Here is an 18,576-nt window from a genome sequence, read left to right as displayed (position 1 = left end):
GAAAATTAATAGAATGCTTTCTAATAATCTCACCTAGAGGAGACATGTGACTCCTCTATATATATATATCACATATTATTCGGTCTTGTGTTTCAAGAGGCATTCTGGAGGCAGTTTGGAGCTCTCTGCTAAGACTGCTGGCTGGGCGAATGGGAAATGGGAAAAGTGTTGAAACCTACACGGGCCGAATAAGTCACCTCAGCCACTCATTCAGTTACAATGACACGCACAGTCAAAACACATTGTCGCTACATCTAGTGCACCACTCCCCTGTTTCTCTCGTAGCCTGCATTTGCACATTTGTGTATTGGTCACTCTCTGTATGGACACATGACTCAGAAACACGTAACATATCATACCGTGTCTTGCGTTTATTCAGAGTCAATGATTGGTCGTGTATGCAAACTATAGGCCATTAAGGTTTGTGTAACTTTTAAGAGTTTGATGTCTCCACCAAATTATACGCAAAGGTAACAAGAGAATGACATTTAGTTTTTTCATTTTTCTCTAAACAAAAAACATCTTAAATCCAATTCTGTGTCTTTTTGTGGAAAACAAATATTTTTGCCTGGTTTATAGGTTTGTAAGGCGGTGCTTTGTTTAAAATCTGTATGCCGCTCATTGCAAGAGGGTAATTGTTACGTAAACAGGCCGATTAAGTGATCTCAGCCACTCATTCAGTTACAATGACACGCGCAGTCAAAACAAGTCAAACTGCAGTTCTGCAAAGACACGAAAAAGCTGAGGAGAATGAAAACAAGAATGTTTTGCTGCTGCGGCACAGGTTTGTCTTAAACTAGACAAAATGATTAAAACTTTGCAGTGAACCGAAAATACCATCATCACCATCAACTAAGTTGTTTAGAAAAAAATTGCATAGTAAGAGCAACACCAAGGGATTGAACTCACGCCAACTGAGCCAAAACAATAGCCACTCAGCTTAACCACTATCTAACAGAGGATATAGCAGTGGCGCTGTAGAATGACTGGTCATGGATAATGACTCAATTTGAATGCAACAATATTTATTTGATAGCGAGGTGTTGCGCTTCATACTCCCCACATTTGAGCACAAAATGGATACTTAATACTAAAATAGGTTTGTGTAATATATGTGTGTTACAGGTAGAAATGAACAGTCGGACCTCAGTTACGCTGTAGTGCATTGGAGGCTTCTAAGCCCGCTGCAGGATTAAAAGTCTTTAGTCAGCGACGCACCCGCTGCACCGTGGCGATGCAGCGGTACTGCAGTGAAAACGCTAGTCACTTTGAACTGCTACTACTGTGCTGGGCAGCGATTAAAATCCTTAATCGCGTCAACTGCATGATTTTTCTGCGATTAATCACAATTAACGCATTAATGAGAAGCATTCAGTAACAAATTCAAATTAGCATATCGCACTTTTTTTTAAACTACTACTCTCCGGTGAGAGCAACAGTTGGTGCATATTGTAACACCGTAAAAACTTTATAGTCCCCTCCTTTTCCCGTAATGGTGCGTCTCTAGGGAGGCTCACAAGTGCTGTCATTCTTTGCGATTCTATTAACGTTCCTTAGACCGACATCTCCCAATGACCTGCAGTTTGTAGCTAACCACTTAGCTATGGCATTTGTTAGCTTTCTTTGCTTCTGTTTATACTTCTCCCACATGCTATATTCAATGTAGTCTGCCAAAGCCTCCCTCCACTGTTTGTTTAGGTGATTTGCCGTGCGAATTGCATTTAAGTGATATTTCAGACTCAAAGTAATATGGTGATTCAGATGATTCAGATTCAGCTTTGTCATGAATTACTTGCTTTCAGGACCTCCCCCAAAGGCTCTGATTGGTTGAGAAGCGTATCTCAGGCCAGTACTCATCAACAGCCTGCTTCTCCTGTGACCCTTTGTTTGTCTCTATGAGTATTTAGAGCCAGTGAGCAACAGACTTTCCAAATATAATTAATGAAAATATACTGCTTTAACGCGAATTGTCGTGTTGTGTTTTTTTTGCGTATGGGGAACAGCTGAAGCTACTTACCCAGCAACTCGCCGCGGGGCTGACGCCGGCGCCCGCTCCAGCTGTGCCCGTCGCTCCGACTCCGCGTCCTCCTGCACCGAACGTTCATCTGGGAGCTCCAGCACGCTTCTCCGGAGACTCAGGTGACTGTCGAGCGTTTATCACCCAATGTGAGATCCAGTTTGAGCTGCACGCGCCGGTTTTCCCCACCGAGCGAGCCAAGGTGGCGTACGCCGTTTCCCACTTGTCGGGCAGAGCAGAGCTGTGGGCAACGGCCGAATGGCAGAATAACTCCGCCTGCCTGAGCACTTTCGCTGCTTTTTCCCAAGCGCTGAAGCGCATTTTCCAAGAAATAACGCCGGGACGCGAAGCGGCCCAGCGACTAACGAGTCTCCGTCAGGGCGACCGACCCGCGGCGTCTTACGCCATCGAGTTCCGCACACTAGCTGCGGAGGCGGGGTGGGACTCCACCGCTTTGATCGACGTGTTCCTAGCAGGATTGGCGCGGCGGGTCAAGAACAGCCTGGCGGCCACCGAGCTTCCGTCTGAGTTGGACGAGGTCATCGCGCTCGCCATCAAGGTGGATCGCCGGTTGTGGAGCAGTGACCGCGAACGCAGAGAGGAGGAGCGGTCCACACCCCCCCGCCATCCTCGACCGCCGTCTCGCAGTGCGGCGGCCCCACCCAATCTGGCGGTACGAGGGATTCCGCAGCCGACCGAGCGTCGGACCACGCCCTATGCCCCGGGATTGGTGGAGCCCATAGAAGCGGTTAAGTCAGGATCCACCGGCGAACCAATGGAGGTGGGGCGGATTCGGTTGCCCGAAGCTGAGAAGAACCGCAGACGGGCACTCGGATTGTGTTTATATTGCGGCCAGCCGGGCCACATCGCAGTAGCTTGCCCAGTAAAAGCCCCCGCTCACCACTAGTCTGGAGGATAGTGGTGAGCCAGTCTTCTATGTGTCATGCCTCCGCCCGACCCGTGCCCACCGTCACCTTATCCGTGAAATCCCAGTCTGTCCAGCAAGCGGTCCTGGTGGACTCAGGTGCTGACACCAGCCTCATGGACTCCAGACTTGTGAGACGGCTAGGTGTTAGCACGGTGCCCCTGCCCGCCTCGATGGAAGCAACAGCCTTGGATGGCCACCGGCTGTGGAGGGTGACTCACCGCACCGGCCCTGTGACGTTGACATTTGCCGATGGCCACTCCGAGCAGATCCACTTCCACGTGGTCGAGTCCTCCTATCACCCAGTCGTTCTTGGATACACCTGGCTTCGCCGACACAACCCCCGCCTCGACTGGAGGACCGGAGAGGTGGTGGAATGGGGTTCCAGCTGTCGCGATTCATGTTTCGGGGCAGGGTCCGAGACCACGGCAGAACCGTCCCCGGAGTCCAGCATGGAGGAGATCGATCTGTCTGAGGTACCATCCTGCTATCATGACCTCCAAGCCGTCTTCAGCAAGGTCAGAGCCACCAGCCTGCCGCCGCATCGGGCACACGACTGCGCGATCAATCTTCGCCCCGGAACCACGCCACCCAAGAGCAGACTATACCAGCTCTCCGCTCCAGAACGCCAAGCCATGACGGCGTACATCAACCAGTCCCTGGCCGCTGGTCTCATCCGTCCATCCTCCTCGCCGGCGGGGGCCGGGTTCTTCTTTGTGGGGAAGAAGGACGGGTCCCTGCGACCTTGCATTGATTACCGGGGGCTTAACGCCATCACCGTTCGGGACTCCTACCCCTTACCCTTGCTCTCGTCCGCTTTCGAGCTCCTAGCCGACGCCAAGGTCTTCACCAAGCTTGACCTGAGGAATGCTTACCATCTAGTTCGCATCAGAGAGGGGGATGAGTGGAAGACGGCTTTTAATACCCCCACCGGACACTATGAATATCTAGTCATGCCATTTGGACTCACCAACGCGCCGGCCGTCTTCCAGGCGCTGGTGAACGACGTGCTAAGTTCCATGATTAACGTGTTTGTTTTCGTCTATTTAGACGACATCCTGGTATTTTCTCGGAGTGAAGAAGAACATCGTGATCATGTACGCCAGGTCCTGAGGAAGCTGCTGGAGCACCGGTTATACGTCAAGGCAGAAAAGTGCGAGTTCCATGTCACCACCATCTCATTCCTAGGTTTCGTGATTTCCCCGGAGGGAATTCAGATGGACCCTGCCAAGACCCAGGCTGTGAAAGAGTGGCCCGTACCCCGGTCTCGTCGGGACGTCCAACGGTTCCTGGGGTTTGCAAATTTCTATAGACGCTTTATCCGCCGCTTCAGCGCAATCGCTTCCCCTCTTCATGCTCTCACTTCCCCCAGGACAACTTTCCAGTGGACCCCAGAAGCCAACCGGGCGTTTCTCCAGCTCAAGGCCAGTTTCACTTCGGCCCCGGTGCTGCGGATGCCGGACCCGGCTCGTCAGTTCGTGGTGGAGGTAGATGCATCTGACTCCGGCGTGGGTGCGGTACTATCCCAGCGTGATCCTGAAGGTGGGCGACTGCATCCATGTGCCTTCTTGTCCCGCAAACTCTCCCCTGCAGAACGCAACTACGACATTGGTAACCGGGAACTACTCGCGGTCAAGGTGGCTCTGGAAGAGTGGCGTCACTGGCTCGAGGGCGCCGAGCAGCCGTTCCTGGTGTTCACCGACCACAAGAATCTGGAATACATCAATACCGCTAAGCGTCTGAACTCCCGCCAAGCCCGTTGGTCCTTGTTTTTCTCCCGTTTCAACTTCCACCTCTCCTACCGTCCAGGGTCAAAGAACACCAAGCCGGATGCCCTATCCCGAGTCCACGAGTCAGGGGAGGAGGTGGAGACGCCATCGACTATCCTGCCCGCATCTTGCCTAGTAGGGGCGGTCACCTGGTCTGTCGAGGTTCGGGTGAAGGAGGCCACCCGGGGATTGCCTCCACACCCAGCGTGCCCGCCGAATCGGCTGTTCGTGCCCCCGGAGCTTCGGGGGGAGGTGATCCACTGGGCCCACACCTCCACCTTTAGCTGCCACCCGGGAGTCCAACGGACGGCTTTTGTGGTGGGCAGTCGGTTCTGGTGGCCGTCAGCCCTTAAAGACATCAGGGAGTACGTGGCAGCCTGCCCAGTCTGTTCGACCCACAAGACCTCAAACCAGCGCCCTCCGGGGTTCCTCCAGCCTCTGCCCGTGCCTCATCGACCCTGGTCCCACATAGCACTGGATTTCGTCACCGGGTTACCTCCCTCCGGGGGTAACACAGATTTTCCCGCATGACCCATTTCATTCCTCTGCCCAGACTCCCGTCAGCCAAGCAGACAGCTCAGGCAGTGCTTGAGCACGTGTTCCGGCTCCATGGTTTCCCCAAGGACGTGGTCTCCGATAGAGGACCCCAGTTTGTCTCTCGGTTCTGGCACGAGTTTTGCTCCCTGCTCGGTGCCCAGGTCAGCCTGACTTCCGGATACCACCCGGAGTCCAACGGCCAGACGGAGCGGACCAATCAGCAGTTGGAGACCGGGCTTCGTCTTCTTGCCTCCACCAGCCCATCCACCTGGAGCCAACAACTCCTCTGGGTGGAGTACGCCCACAATACCCTGCCTTGCTCCTCCACAGGTCTGTCACCGTTCCAGTGCGCATACGGCTACCAGCCCCCACTCTTCCCATCATTGGAGGGGGAGGTCGTCATCCCGTCCGCACATGCCCTCCTTCGCCGTTGTCGACGCACCTGGTTAAGGGCGCGTCGCGCTATGCTCGCAAGCCAAGAGCGCCACAAGAGGGCAGCGGATCGTCATCGATCACAGGCACCCAGCTATGCCGTAGGTCAGCAGGTGTGGCTCTCCACCAAGGACCTACCCATCAAGACCCAGTCACGTAAGCTGTCTCAAAGATTCATTGGACCCTTTGTCATAGAGCGTATCATTAACCCATCTTCTGTCAGACTCTCCTTGCCTAGAACCATGCGTATCCACCCTACCTTCCACGTCAGTCGACTCAAGCCATTCCACTCTAGCCCTCTGGTTCCCCCCACGCCCCTACCTCCTCCACCACGGCTCATCGATGGGGGCCCGGCTTACACGGTCCGGGCATTGCTGAACAGTCGGCGGCGGGGTCGTGGGCTGCAGTACCTCGTTGACTGGGAGGGGTACGGACCAGAAGAGAGATCATGGATCACGGCACGGGACATCCTGGACCCCAGCCTCATCCGGGAGTTCCATCAAGCCCACCCGGACCTCCCTGGGCCGTCTAGGAATCCGCCCTAGACGGGGGGGTTCTGTCATGGACTCAGTCACTGCACCATTGTTTATGTTCATTTCCGGTTTTATGTTATTGTCACTTCCTGCCTCAGCCATTATTAGTTACTGCCAGCTTTACTTCCTGCTCCAGACCACACACCTGTTCCCCATCTAACCATCAATTGCCACTACTTAAGCACCACCTCTCACACCAACCAGTTGCCAGATTGTCTATGTGCATTAGTCAGCAATCCAGCGTTTATCCTCATGATCTTGAACCTGTGTATGACCTTGCTTCTCCTGACCCTGATTATTGTCTCGTCTATGATCCTGCCTTGCCGTAAGTTGACCCTAGCCTGCCTTGTGACCACCGCTTGCCTAAACCCTGTCTGTACTGTACCTGCCTGCTCGGTGTATTGACCTTCGTTTGCCTGACCACGAATTAAGTAAACTGCGTTACCACTCAAGTCTTGTCTTTGCTGTGCATGTGGGTCCGCTACCTCGGAAGCCGTGACAAAGATATGGATTGGTGCTTTTATTTTGAAATACTTTCTAGAAGGTGTGTTTGCTTAATTGCTAAACTATGAAGTAGTCTTATTACCTAGTCTCAGTTAACCTTTCAAAGGTAGAAATGGTGCTATGAAAGCTAAAGATTTGGACTGATATTTTAAGAGGATTTCGTTAAGGTGTGCGTATGCTTAAGACCTAAACTTTAAAATAGTCTTATTAACTAAGTACAATTACCTATTAAAAGGCAGAAAATAGTGCTATTAAGGCTAAAAATATAGTTTGGTGCATTTATTTTGAAATTATTTGGACGACGTGTATATTGATAACAAACATAAAGCTGAAGATTGTAATAGTTAAAAAATAGACCTGATGCAAAGGTGAATATGGTAATGGAAATTGAACTATCACAGGTTAACAGAGGTTAACAATAAAAAAGGCTCATTTAACCAATCCAAAGCAGTGCTTTTTAGGCATTATTGAATTGTGCTTTTATTTTGAAAAGGATGTGCACGAAGTGTGTGTGTGTGCCTAATTACTAAAATGTATAATAGTCTAATTATTTAGTCATAAAAAACAGTCAAAGGCAGAAATACTGGTATACAAACTGAATATTTGGATTAGTACTTTTATTTTGAAAGGATTTGGAGAAAATGTCTGTGGTTAATTGTTAAACTGTAAAATAGACTCATTAAGTAGTCATAAAAATAACTTGTCAAAAGCAGACATAATGCTATTAAAGCTAAATAATCCGATTGGTGCTTTTATTTTGAAAGGAAACGGAAAAGGCCTGTGCCGGTATTTGCTGAACAGTATATTAGTCTAATTAATTAGTCATAATAAACCTGGAAAGCAGAATTATTGCTATCTTTAGCTAAAGATCAGGATTGGGGCTTTTATTTTGAAAGGATTTGGAGAAGCTGTGTGTGCTTAATAGCTAAACTGTAAAACAGTCATATTAACCAGTCATGATTATCCATTCAAAAGCAAAAATAGTGCTATTAAAGCTAAAAATTTGGATTGGTGCTTTAATTTTGAAAGAATATGGAAAAGGCCTGTGCAGGTATTTGCTAAACAGTATTATAGTCTAATTAGGAGCTGTGTGTGCTTAAAAGCTAAAAAGCATAAATAGTCCTATTAAAGCTAAAAGTTGGATTGGTGCTTTTATTTTGAAAGATTCAGAGGAAGTGTCTGATTAATTACTAAACAATCAAACAGTGTAATGAACTAATCAGTAATATGCATCGAGCTGCTACAATGGGCATCAGGATTTTGACCTGTCAGTCAAAGCTGCAGCTGTGCTGTTGTCATAGAGACTAAAGGCAGGAAAATCAGCTGCATTCTCTTTGCTCTGTGAAAGTTGCCAAGGCTTTAATGAGCAACTGGTATCAGTTTTATGCTTAAAGACAAATACAAAATATAGGACTTCTGCATTTCTCCTAAAAGGTCTCACAGACGAATGCATTAGACTCTATGGGAAGAATTCTGGAACTCTCTGAGCTTTGAAGCAGATACAGTAACGATTCAAATCTTATACTGCCACCATTCTTGTCCTGTCTTTGGTCCTCCATTCTCTATGTTTTGGTTCTCGAAGTGGAGGACTGTGAGACGCAGACATCAGTTAACTGATTTTGCAGTTGTTGCACCTGCTGCCTTAACATCTGCACTTAACTTTTTCTTTTCATGTCTACTGTATAGATAGGTTTGTTGGTTTGACTTTAATATCGGCAGGTTTTTGTTGCTGTAGGGTGGTTATTTCAGCTAGCTTGTAGTGCAATGCTTTAATCTCTGCTTTTAACTCTTGCACCCCTTCTTCTTTGGGCTTTGCACAGTCATTGACTTTTACTTGTTTCACGGTTGTGCATAGTTTGCGTCGTTCCATATCATGTATTTCATTTAGCAGCTTCAGAAAGGTAGGGGGGTTGTCTCTTCTTTCTCTTAACCTCAGATGACCCATCATCAGGTCGGATTCTGTAGCTCCTTTTATGAGCTGGTCAATCCTGGCATTATCTGCTCTGTTACTAGAAAGCCCTCCTTTTTGTATTAGCCTAAAAATATAGATTGGTGCGTTTATTTTGAAGGTGCGGTAATCTTCTCAGGACTTTTGTCTGTTGGTATAAGCTATGGAAAGCAAAATACAAATCCTCACCTGACTTCGAAAACACTTGCTATAGCTTTTAAATAGTCAATTGGGGTGGCATCAGGCTTGTTCTGCCTCACTGCCTGAACTATTTAAAAAGCAGGCACTTTTAAGCTCTCAACTATTCTCTTTCACGAGAGCAATCACACTCTTCAATCAAGAGATCTGCTTGTTCAAGCCACTGCTCAAGGTTCTCTTCACCCGCAGGGGTGGGGTGGTTTCCTGAAAACATTTGCATACAGCGAAAGGCGTTATTTTCATAATTTGGTCTCAAGTAGATCCTGCCTTGGGAATGTCAGTAGAAATGAGAGCATGCACATCACTAACAGTGTTTCCTTCCTCTTTCATTAGTTTTTGGAGTTTTGCTAAGAAATCATCAGTTTCCATATTTTCCCAAAAGAGGATTACTTTACATTTTAACTCTCTATTCAATGACAGTACATACAATAACGGGGCGTTTGGTCTCGATCTACCTGTTGGCGACACTCACAAAGCACCAAGTTGGTGTTGGACTCTACTTGCAATTGAGTGTCTCTCACTTTGACTCTTCCGAGTGCTTTCGCTGACTGAGCTGCTTCTTTAATATCAGCAATTTGGGTTGCTGCTGGAAAATTTAGGGGTGGCCATTTCACTTCTATTACAACGACTCTAATTTTTACTCTTACTTTATAAATTTAACTTCAATGGGGATGAACAAGATAAATTGGAAAAATCCCAGCGGTACCCCAATTTATCTCTTGCCTCTCTATTTGTCTGCCTAAGGTGTATCCTTATTTATTTATTAAAACTCCAAGAGAAGTAGTAGTGAGTTATGTATATATGTATATACTCTAACTCTGCAACATGAAAAATTAAGGAAGGATTAATAAAAACTAAAATTAAACTATTACTACTTACGTGTGTATAAGTATACTATACTATACTTAAAAAGGAAAACTGTCCATCACAATATAGCATTCAGTCTAATACTGCTACTGCTTGTTAAACCATAGGACAGGAGACACACACACACACAGACAACTGATGGGCTGCAATGATTAAAGAGAGACTGCTGTAGCTGCTTCCAAAGTAGTAGGACAAGTACCCAAACGTTACCCAGCATTTGTCTACCACCAACCACAGTCCACAGCTGGACAGACGTTGTCTGATGTGGACTCGAGGGGTAAAGGAAACATTTTCCTGGACACCCTTGCTGTGTGGTAATATGTTATTGCTTTATACTGTAGCTTTAGAAAAAGTTTTGAGCCCATTGTTCGTTATTAACTGGGATTAAAAGTTCCGAAGCCTTGAACCTTCAACCCTGACCACTTAAATGCCAGTACTGCACATGCAGTATACTAGCAATGAAATGCATTTTTATCCCAAATAACAAGCAAGTAAATTTACTTTGTACCAGAGTAAATTAAGAATTTTTTGAGTTTCTGCAGATGTTAGCTGTGAGCCTGCTGTATCTGCTTGCCTACCGAGGACTTCTAGCACTGAAGTTGGGAGGAAGCCAAACCGCTCTGTCCCCCGCTCAGTGTCATGGATGTGACCTTTCCATCGGCCGTCTGAGTGTTCCCCCTGGAACTACAGTCACACACCAACAAATCATGATCACATTGATTATAAACTGTGGAAAACTTCAATTACAGCACATAACAACACAAAATCTACTTAAAATATAAATGGGGAGATCTGCACTTTTTGACTACACAATTGACTTACTGAAGTGAATATGGACACAAGCATCATTAAGAATACCTGACATCTCAATTTATTAAAAAATTTCTACTTTTCCAGTTTTGCTAAATGTGATGATACCTAAATTTATGAAACTCATCTGATTGTTGCAATACGCTGCAGAATTATGTTTCCTAAAGAAAAACACAAAACTTTAAAAATGCTTTATTGACATATAAAGAACGATTTTAGAGTTCTATTGTTTGTGTGAAGGTTTAGTGGTAACAAAAATACATCACTATTTAGATACAGTGTGTGAGAAAGGAGTTAAGAAAACCGTAAAAAGTTAGGCTTTTAAAATTAAAATAGTGAGCTACAACTCTGTCGTTCTGCCAGCAGGCCAGTCACGCAAATGTTACAAACCCTGTGGAGAGAAAGTCAAAATGTCACAGAAGTCGCTAAACAAAAGGGTGTAAAAGGCAACAGTCCATCCAACTGCTTAACAGAATGCAACAATACAAAACTTAGATGACTTTAGTGGTATAGTGAATTTAATTATTAACAATTGCTACTTCTTTTTGGGAAAACTGAATTTTAACTCAAAATCTAAAGGCACTGATAACCAAACTGGGTCTAAATGCAAAAAAAGTTTACAGATGTTTACAGATGAGAATAGTTTATCAGAGAACGGTAATTCACAGGAGGGCTGGACAAAACTCAAATTCTACATCTGGGAACAAGAAAGGCCTCAGCAGGATCCAATGCATTTAATACAAACAATCAAAAGCTAAGATTAACTAGAAATCAAAAACACTGCAAAGCAGGAGAAAACAGACTAATAAATTTAGTAAGTACTGTTATGGGAAAAATTGTCTCTTCCTTATTTTTATGTATCTTCCTTATTTCTATGCATTTCTATGCAGTTATTATACGAGTTATGACTTATGTTCTGCAATTAATATCTTATGTTTTGTCTTACTGTATGCATTTGACATTTCACCTAGATTGTTCAATGGTTGTCTCTGCCAGAAAGACTCTCAACTCTAGCTCTCAAACCCAAGGTCGGGGAGTTGTGTCTCTGTCTGTTGAGACTAGGTGCTCCTTTCTCACAGATAGTTGGATGTCAGCAATGCAGGTGTGAGAAAGTAAAAATCTTCACACACACTGCGACAGGGAGAAGATGGTGCATGTAATTTGATTGGGTTAGAAAGACATTCCACCCTAGTCGGACAGAGAAGCTAAAAGGCAGAAGCAACTTGAGGATCGTGGGCTCTTTGCAACACACCTTTGTGGTGTGTGCACTGATCTCCCCAGCTGGTTTTTGGTTTGTTGATGTGCACGATCAACATCCATGCTTTTTATTTGCTTTCCCCATTATTTTTATTTTCTTTATTATTTCAATAAATCGCACAAAAGGACAACTCTCTCATCTACTTCTTTATGGAAAATTTCCACCACAGTACTAAAAAATGACTGCTTCAACAGGAGCTAACCTAACCTAATGCAAAGGGTGAGTGACCTGACTTACTGACCAAGGGTATGCTCCACTGTCACCTAGAGGCTAAAGGAGCAGCCGTCACAAGGTTGTCCATGCATGATAGTAGCCTTGTATATAATAATGCAAAAATCTTTTTATTAGACGTTTCTTGATTGGTAGGATTTAATTTTATTAATGTGATGCTCCACTACAGACCAAGTTCGGAGCCTCCTTTTAAAAAAAAAAATATGGCATTAGGTGAGATCAAAGTCGTTTTATTCAAGTTGTGACTCTAGGTTAATTTCAATGTTTTTTTTTTTAACTTGAAGGGGTTTAAATGTTCAATAACACCAAGATCAACATAAACCTATGCACAGAATGGATTCAGGCTCTAGTCGCCTGTACAACCTTAGAGTTATATAATATGGCTTTCATCAAGTTTTGAATGAAAGCTGTCAAACTGTGGCTCAAACACAGTGCTTGATGTTTGGTGTAGGGGGAAAGACTCTGCGGAGACTTTACGTTTGAATGAAAAAAAAGTTCTCTGGCAAGAGTTTACTCGCACACTAACGAAAACTGTGACAATTGTGAAATACTGTAAAATGATTCTTCAAATTAAGTCAAATTTATTTGACTTAAAATTAAATTGTGGCCACAGTCGCAATTTAAAAATGCCTGTTCCTCTGAGATTTTACCCAGAAGTCAGAGAATATTTTCCATTGGAGTGAATGGGAGGATTTCTGGAACTGTGTTCGCTTTCAGGCAGACACAGACTAAAGTATAGTTTTGATGGCTTAGCCAGGCATATCACTGGAATAAAGACAAGTATGACTACAAACGAGTGAAGAAAATACATTGATAGAGTGAAAACTGTGGCTGTAGTGAAAAAAAAAAGTTGAAAAAAGCTTAATAACTTAGAGAAATATAAAATATATGAATGAGAAAAATAATAGCACACTCACTTCTTAAAAAGCTGAACATTTTGATATTGGAATGGTTTCTGTAGCTGAAAGGAGTGGGGACTGCGGGAGTAGTTAGATGCATGCGGAATAACTATAATAACTAGATAAAGCATTTTCATAGGAAAAGGCACAGTGAATGCTTCCATGCTGAATGTATTGCTGAAGAATTGCTAAAAATAGCTGAAACATTTAAAACATATCTGAAAGTAGCATAATCACATAATGTATAGATGAATGTATCTAAACAAAACTGGGTGTTGTTTAAACAGAGCTGACCATTTTCAAAAGAAGCTGAAGCAGTTGAATTTTAAATTAAGGAAAGTTCAAGGAATGCTAAAAATAAGGACGTATGTAAAGGATTGCTGAATTTGATGAAATATAGCTGAATGTATAAAATTAGGTAAACAGAGTCCAAGCACTGAAAGAATAGTTAAATGTTGTGGAAACATTTAAAACAGCTGACAGTAGCTGCAGACGAGGAAGCAAAATTTAAAATTTGGAAAACTTGGAGAATTGGAGGAAGCATGTGCATTGCTAAATAGTAATATAGTCTCATTAAGTAATCATAATAAACCAGTCAAAAGCAGTAAATGTGCTATTTAGTGTTAAGGTTTGGATTAGTGCTTTTCGTTCGAAAGGATATGAAGGAAGTTTGTGCCTAAGTAATAAACTCTAAAATAGCCATATAATATAGTCATAATAAACCAGTTGAAAGTAAAAATATCGCTATATAAAGTTGGAGATCTGAATTTGTGCTTTTACTTTGAAAAGTGTGTGCGGTTAATTGCTTAAGTGTAAAACAGTGTGAATGACTTGTCAAAGATGACTCTTTTATGATATAGCTAAAGGTTGCTGATTGTCAGGAACACACGGAGAAGGACCCAAATGCACAGCGCGGACGAGGATTATAGTTAACACACAGCGTTTATTGTATCGGCGTAGTCAGGCAGTCCAGGTCATACACAATGAGTCTCAATTCTTCAGGTACAAAGGAACAGGCAAGATCAGTTCCGGTAAACAGGCAGAGGTTCGATGCACAGGTAAACTCGGCAGAGGTACAGGCTAGGGCTAGACAAAACTCGATGGTCAGACGGTCAGGAAATTTACCAGAAGGTCCAAGGCGAAGGTACAGACGAGGGTCAGGCAGGAATCAGAGGTCAATGATGGACGTGCTCAGAGAACAAGATGACTATACGTGAACGCTGGAATGTGGTACTATGACTCGACAATCTGGCAACTGGCTATGGTGAATACTGGCGCTTAAATCCACAGGTGAGTAATGACTGATGCGAGACAGGTGTGCGTAACTAGGACCGGGACGTGAAGCGGGAACTGATATAATGCGGTAAACAGGAAGTCCTTTCAAACTAAAACAGAAAATGAAACTGGAACCAACAACATGACAACTAAGTTCTTCAAAATAAAAGTGGAACTACAACATGACAAGATGGATGAAAATGCAGACCTTTCAAAAATAACACTGAAAACAAAACCAGAGCCTGACACTGATATGTTAAACATATAACTCCATTTATGAAGGAAATCAATGTAGTTATACTAAGAACTGAATGCATAAACATGCCTCCAATAGGTATTAAAACCAGATCTCTTACTCCCGAGTCAAGGACTTATTTGATTTGATTACCATTGTCACAGGATATTAGTGGTGGATGAATAAAAAGCTAAAGCAGTTGAAAGATTTTCTACAAAAGCTAATGATTTTGACTTGTGCGTTAATTCTGAAAGGATTTGGAGGATGTGTGTGTGTGGTGAAGTTAAAACAGTGTCAGTAAATATCCATTCAAAAGCATAAAACATGCTAATAAGCAATTGGATTGCTTTTATTGTGAAAAGAGTTTGAGATAGGGAGTGTGTTTTTTTTATTATACTGTAAAATATTCTAATTAACTATTTCTAATTAGTTGAAACATTACTAAAACTACCTGGTTAGTTGAATGTATAGCTGATCAGATCTGGAAAGCTGAATGTGCACAAATAAAACAAAAGCAGTTTGATTTCATTAAAAACTATAAAATATTTGACTTTAGTGCTGTACACCCTTCTTCTGAATCTTGTTGAAAGACTTGTCACAGTTGGGTTTCGAAGCAGGAATTCCTGCATCAGAGTCTTGCTCTTTTGCCTGTTCTTGTCCAAAGACAAGACCGTACACCATTGAGCTACAGGATATAACAAGCAAAAGACGACATAGCTGAAGAGCTTCGTCCAGATGGAAAGAAATGCTTAGTCATTTTAACATGTTTATTTTATTAAACAAAGGCTTGAATGTTGCAACAGGCTCAAAGGTGTAAACCTAAGCAAATGAGAATATTTTAATCATCAATCATTGCAATTTCAATTTTTACATATTGTAGTGGCCCAAAGCAGTTAGTGCCACCCTGAGCCGCTGAGGCTTATGGGTAAAAAAAAACGTTCTTGTTTTTGTAGCGCTATATTTAAAGTTAGGATTCAAAAAATGTTATAACTCTGGTGCAATTAATTTAGCATATTGTTTTTTTATGGTTGTAATGTGTCCTTTATGTTTTTGTTTTTATTTTGTGTGGCACACCATGAGTGAGGAGAGTGTGTGTGGGAGTGACCATCAACGAGCAGTGATTTGTTTTGTCTGTAAAAAATAAATGGGATTTGCTTTCTACTAAGGGAGCACCTCAAGAGAGGCTGTCTCTCTTGTCTGATGATATATTAAATATATAACTCAAGTTATCTCAAGGAAATGAATGAAATTATATTAAGAACTGAATGCATAAACCTGCCTCCAATGGGTATTAAAATGAGATCTCATACTCCCGAGTCAAGGAACATTGAACCACAGGATATGAGTGGTGGATAAAAAGCTGAAGCAATTGAAAAATTTTCTACAACAATGATTTTGACTTATGCTTTAATTCTGAAAGGATTTGGAGGATGTGTGTGCTTAACTGCTAAAACCAGCAAACAGAAATTCCTACATCAGATCGTGCTCTTTTTCCACTCAGCCACACTAGCTGCTAGAAGCACTGCTCAGAGGAGCAGTATACAGAAAAGATGAAACTTTCTAAAATATCGTCTTCTATAATATAGATTACTAATATACTAATACATTAAGCATATAAGTCAACAAAGCTGAATGTATACACCTGCTCTAATCAGGAATGGACAGTGTAGACACTGTGGAGACCTAGCAGTAAAGAGTTTGAGCAGCAGAGCTTGACCTGTCAATCAATCATCAATCATCTCTAAAGGCAGGAAACTCCACAAAACCCTAAGGGTTATCAAAAAAATAACTTCACTTTATAAATCCCAAGGCTTCAATAAGCAACTGGTGTGAGGTTTATGTTTGTGGAGTGAAAATTGTGGCCACAGTTATGATTTAAAAATTCGAATTCTCCTTCTTACGAGTAAATGCATTAGAGTCTATGGGAGGATTTCTGGACCTCTCTGTGCCTTGAGGCAGATACAGACTAAAGTATAGGTCTGATGGCTTAACCAGGCACATCATTAGAAACAAGACAAGTAGGACTACGACTAAGTGAAAGAAATATGTTCATAAAGTGAAAACTGTGGCTGTAATCGCAAGTCAAAGAGAAAAGGTCTTTCTTAAAAAAACTTATTCTCACGCTCTAGCTGTGACATGATGCACTCTACCTCATGCAATACACACTAATGGAAAAGCTGAGAATTCAGCAAAAACTCAGAAAGTGTTAAAGATATTAAAAAGCTGCAGGAGTAGTTAGATGCAGACAGACGAACTATAATAACTAGATAAACCATTTCCATAGGAAAATGCACAGTGAATGCTTCCATGCTGAATGTATTGCTGAAGAATTGCTAAAAATAGCTGAAACATTTAAAACATATCTGAAAGTAGCATAATCACATAAAGTATATATAGTATATAACGAACAAGTAAGTCATCATCACAGCCCATTACGATGTTGATGATGACCCAAAACATTCCAGCATCAACACTAGTCAGGTATGATCAGCAATTCATCAGACGTTTGACTCAGTGCTCCACCAATGCTGAAGATTTCAGGATTGTCCGTCACACTTTCAGTGTTACATGCAGAGTGTACTCTCTGAGCATATGAGATCCCAGCATTCTGACCACATAAAATCACATAAAGCCCTGATGTTGTGAGAAACCATTCTCACCTTGGTGGCAGCAGCAGTTGTGTGGCTGAGACTGTTTAGCAATCTCGCGCTCTGAGACATTTACTATCAGCACAGGACTTTTTTCCTGATCTGTCTCTAAGCACTGCGGACAAATGAGCCGTCCTTCACATTTCCATGGACAAATCAGCTGTCACTACAGTGGTGTGATGTGAGGTTTTAGTTCATACAGGTATAGCATTAGACGTGACGCATTAGGAATCCTACTATGATCATCATCAGCTCTAAAAATACGTCAGTGTCCCTAGCTGTACCGTACTGCCAAAAAGGCTGATGTGGCACTGCCATTCATACATGCAGTAGTTTCACACTCTGACAGCAGGGTTCATTGTACTTATGTTAAGGTTAGGGGTCATTAGGTCTGTGTATTAAACAGACTGCATATATTAGAGTTAATCCTTAAGAGTAAAACACCAGGAAGCTGCAGGAAATTAAATATTTTGTCAGTGAGGCCACCGAGTTGTTGGTGCACTAGGTACTGTACAGCAGTAGAAACTACTGTTCTGTGCTATAACTTTAACTTTAACTGAATGGATATATTTTTGATACTGAATTGAATCCCACAGTTTTACACTGAGCTACTGTTTTTACTCAATATAAGCGAACTTCCTAAGGTTGAAAATCAATAAAATTCCTTTAACAAACGAGCACTCTACCATAATGACTTCTCCAGTTAGAAGGGTGAGGGCTGCCGGGTCGAGGGCATTCCAGTAGTCCTTTCTTGCCCGGACCTGGAGAGAAGTTGATGCCTCTGCACAGAGACAGAAAGACATCATCAGGAACTAAAGTCCTTCTACTCCTCTGATTCTTATTCTGAACATACAGTACAACCAGAAGATTTACCAACCTCTTAGCAGCTGTTTGATTTCCTTGCTGGCTGTTGAGGTGGTAAACTGGTTGACAATGTCTAGAGCTGTTTGATTGTAAGTGTTGCGCAGGTTCACATTGACACCTGCCTGGACAAACACACATGCATGAATGCACACAAAAAGTTTAAAACCTTTTTATTTGTATATCATGAATAAAAGACAATTTGTTCTCCACACTCACATTGAGCAGCTGGCGCACAACTTCCATCTTTCCATAGAGAGCAGCTTCATGCAGAGCTGTTCCTGCTTTGGTGGCGCAGTTGATGTCAAAACCAGAATTCAACAGCAACCTAGAAAATGTGAATGTCAAACTTCAAGCAACTTTCACAGGATAATCAATTCAACTGCTATGTACTCATGCGACATGTGATACAGTCAAGCCCCAAATAAGGTTATTTTGATTCCAGCAAGTTTTTTTTTTTGACCGGACAAGAGGCATTATTATCTTCTTTATTCTTTTATTTACATTTAAACAAAAAGTGGTATTTCAATGATTTATTAATTCTCAGTAATCAACAGAAAAGTCCTTTCTAGATATTACAGCAACCAAACATTTCCTATGATTGTTGACCAGCTTCTTTATGCCTCCAC

At 43.1% G+C, this 18,576-nt stretch overlaps 2 protein-coding genes across 3 annotated transcripts in view; one reads left to right on the top strand and one right to left on the bottom strand.

Moving 5' to 3' along the window:
* Nucleotides 1-18,576, top strand: part of LOC129603358 (uncharacterized) — a 395,454-nt gene that overhangs the window by 85,715 nt on the left and 291,163 nt on the right. The window lies entirely within an intron of this gene.
* Nucleotides 1-18,576, bottom strand: part of LOC114846115 (caskin-2-like) — a 73,753-nt gene that overhangs the window by 17,919 nt on the left and 37,258 nt on the right. The window contains exons 7-10 of the mRNA XM_029134897.3: nt 18,167-18,275; nt 17,964-18,072; nt 17,773-17,867; nt 10,309-10,414 (exon numbers count right to left, since the gene is read on the bottom strand). Coding sequence (XP_028990730.3) covers nt 10,309-10,414; nt 17,773-17,867; nt 17,964-18,072; nt 18,167-18,275 — 419 coding nt within the window. The remainder of the gene's footprint in view (nt 1-10,308; nt 10,415-17,772; nt 17,868-17,963; nt 18,073-18,166; nt 18,276-18,576) is intronic.

This window comes from Betta splendens, chromosome 19 (genome assembly GCF_900634795.4).
Source record: "Betta splendens chromosome 19, fBetSpl5.4, whole genome shotgun sequence".
NCBI classification, from domain to species: domain Eukaryota; kingdom Metazoa; phylum Chordata; class Actinopteri; order Anabantiformes; family Osphronemidae; genus Betta; species Betta splendens.
This window is presented reverse-complemented; position numbering and strand designations above follow the sequence as displayed.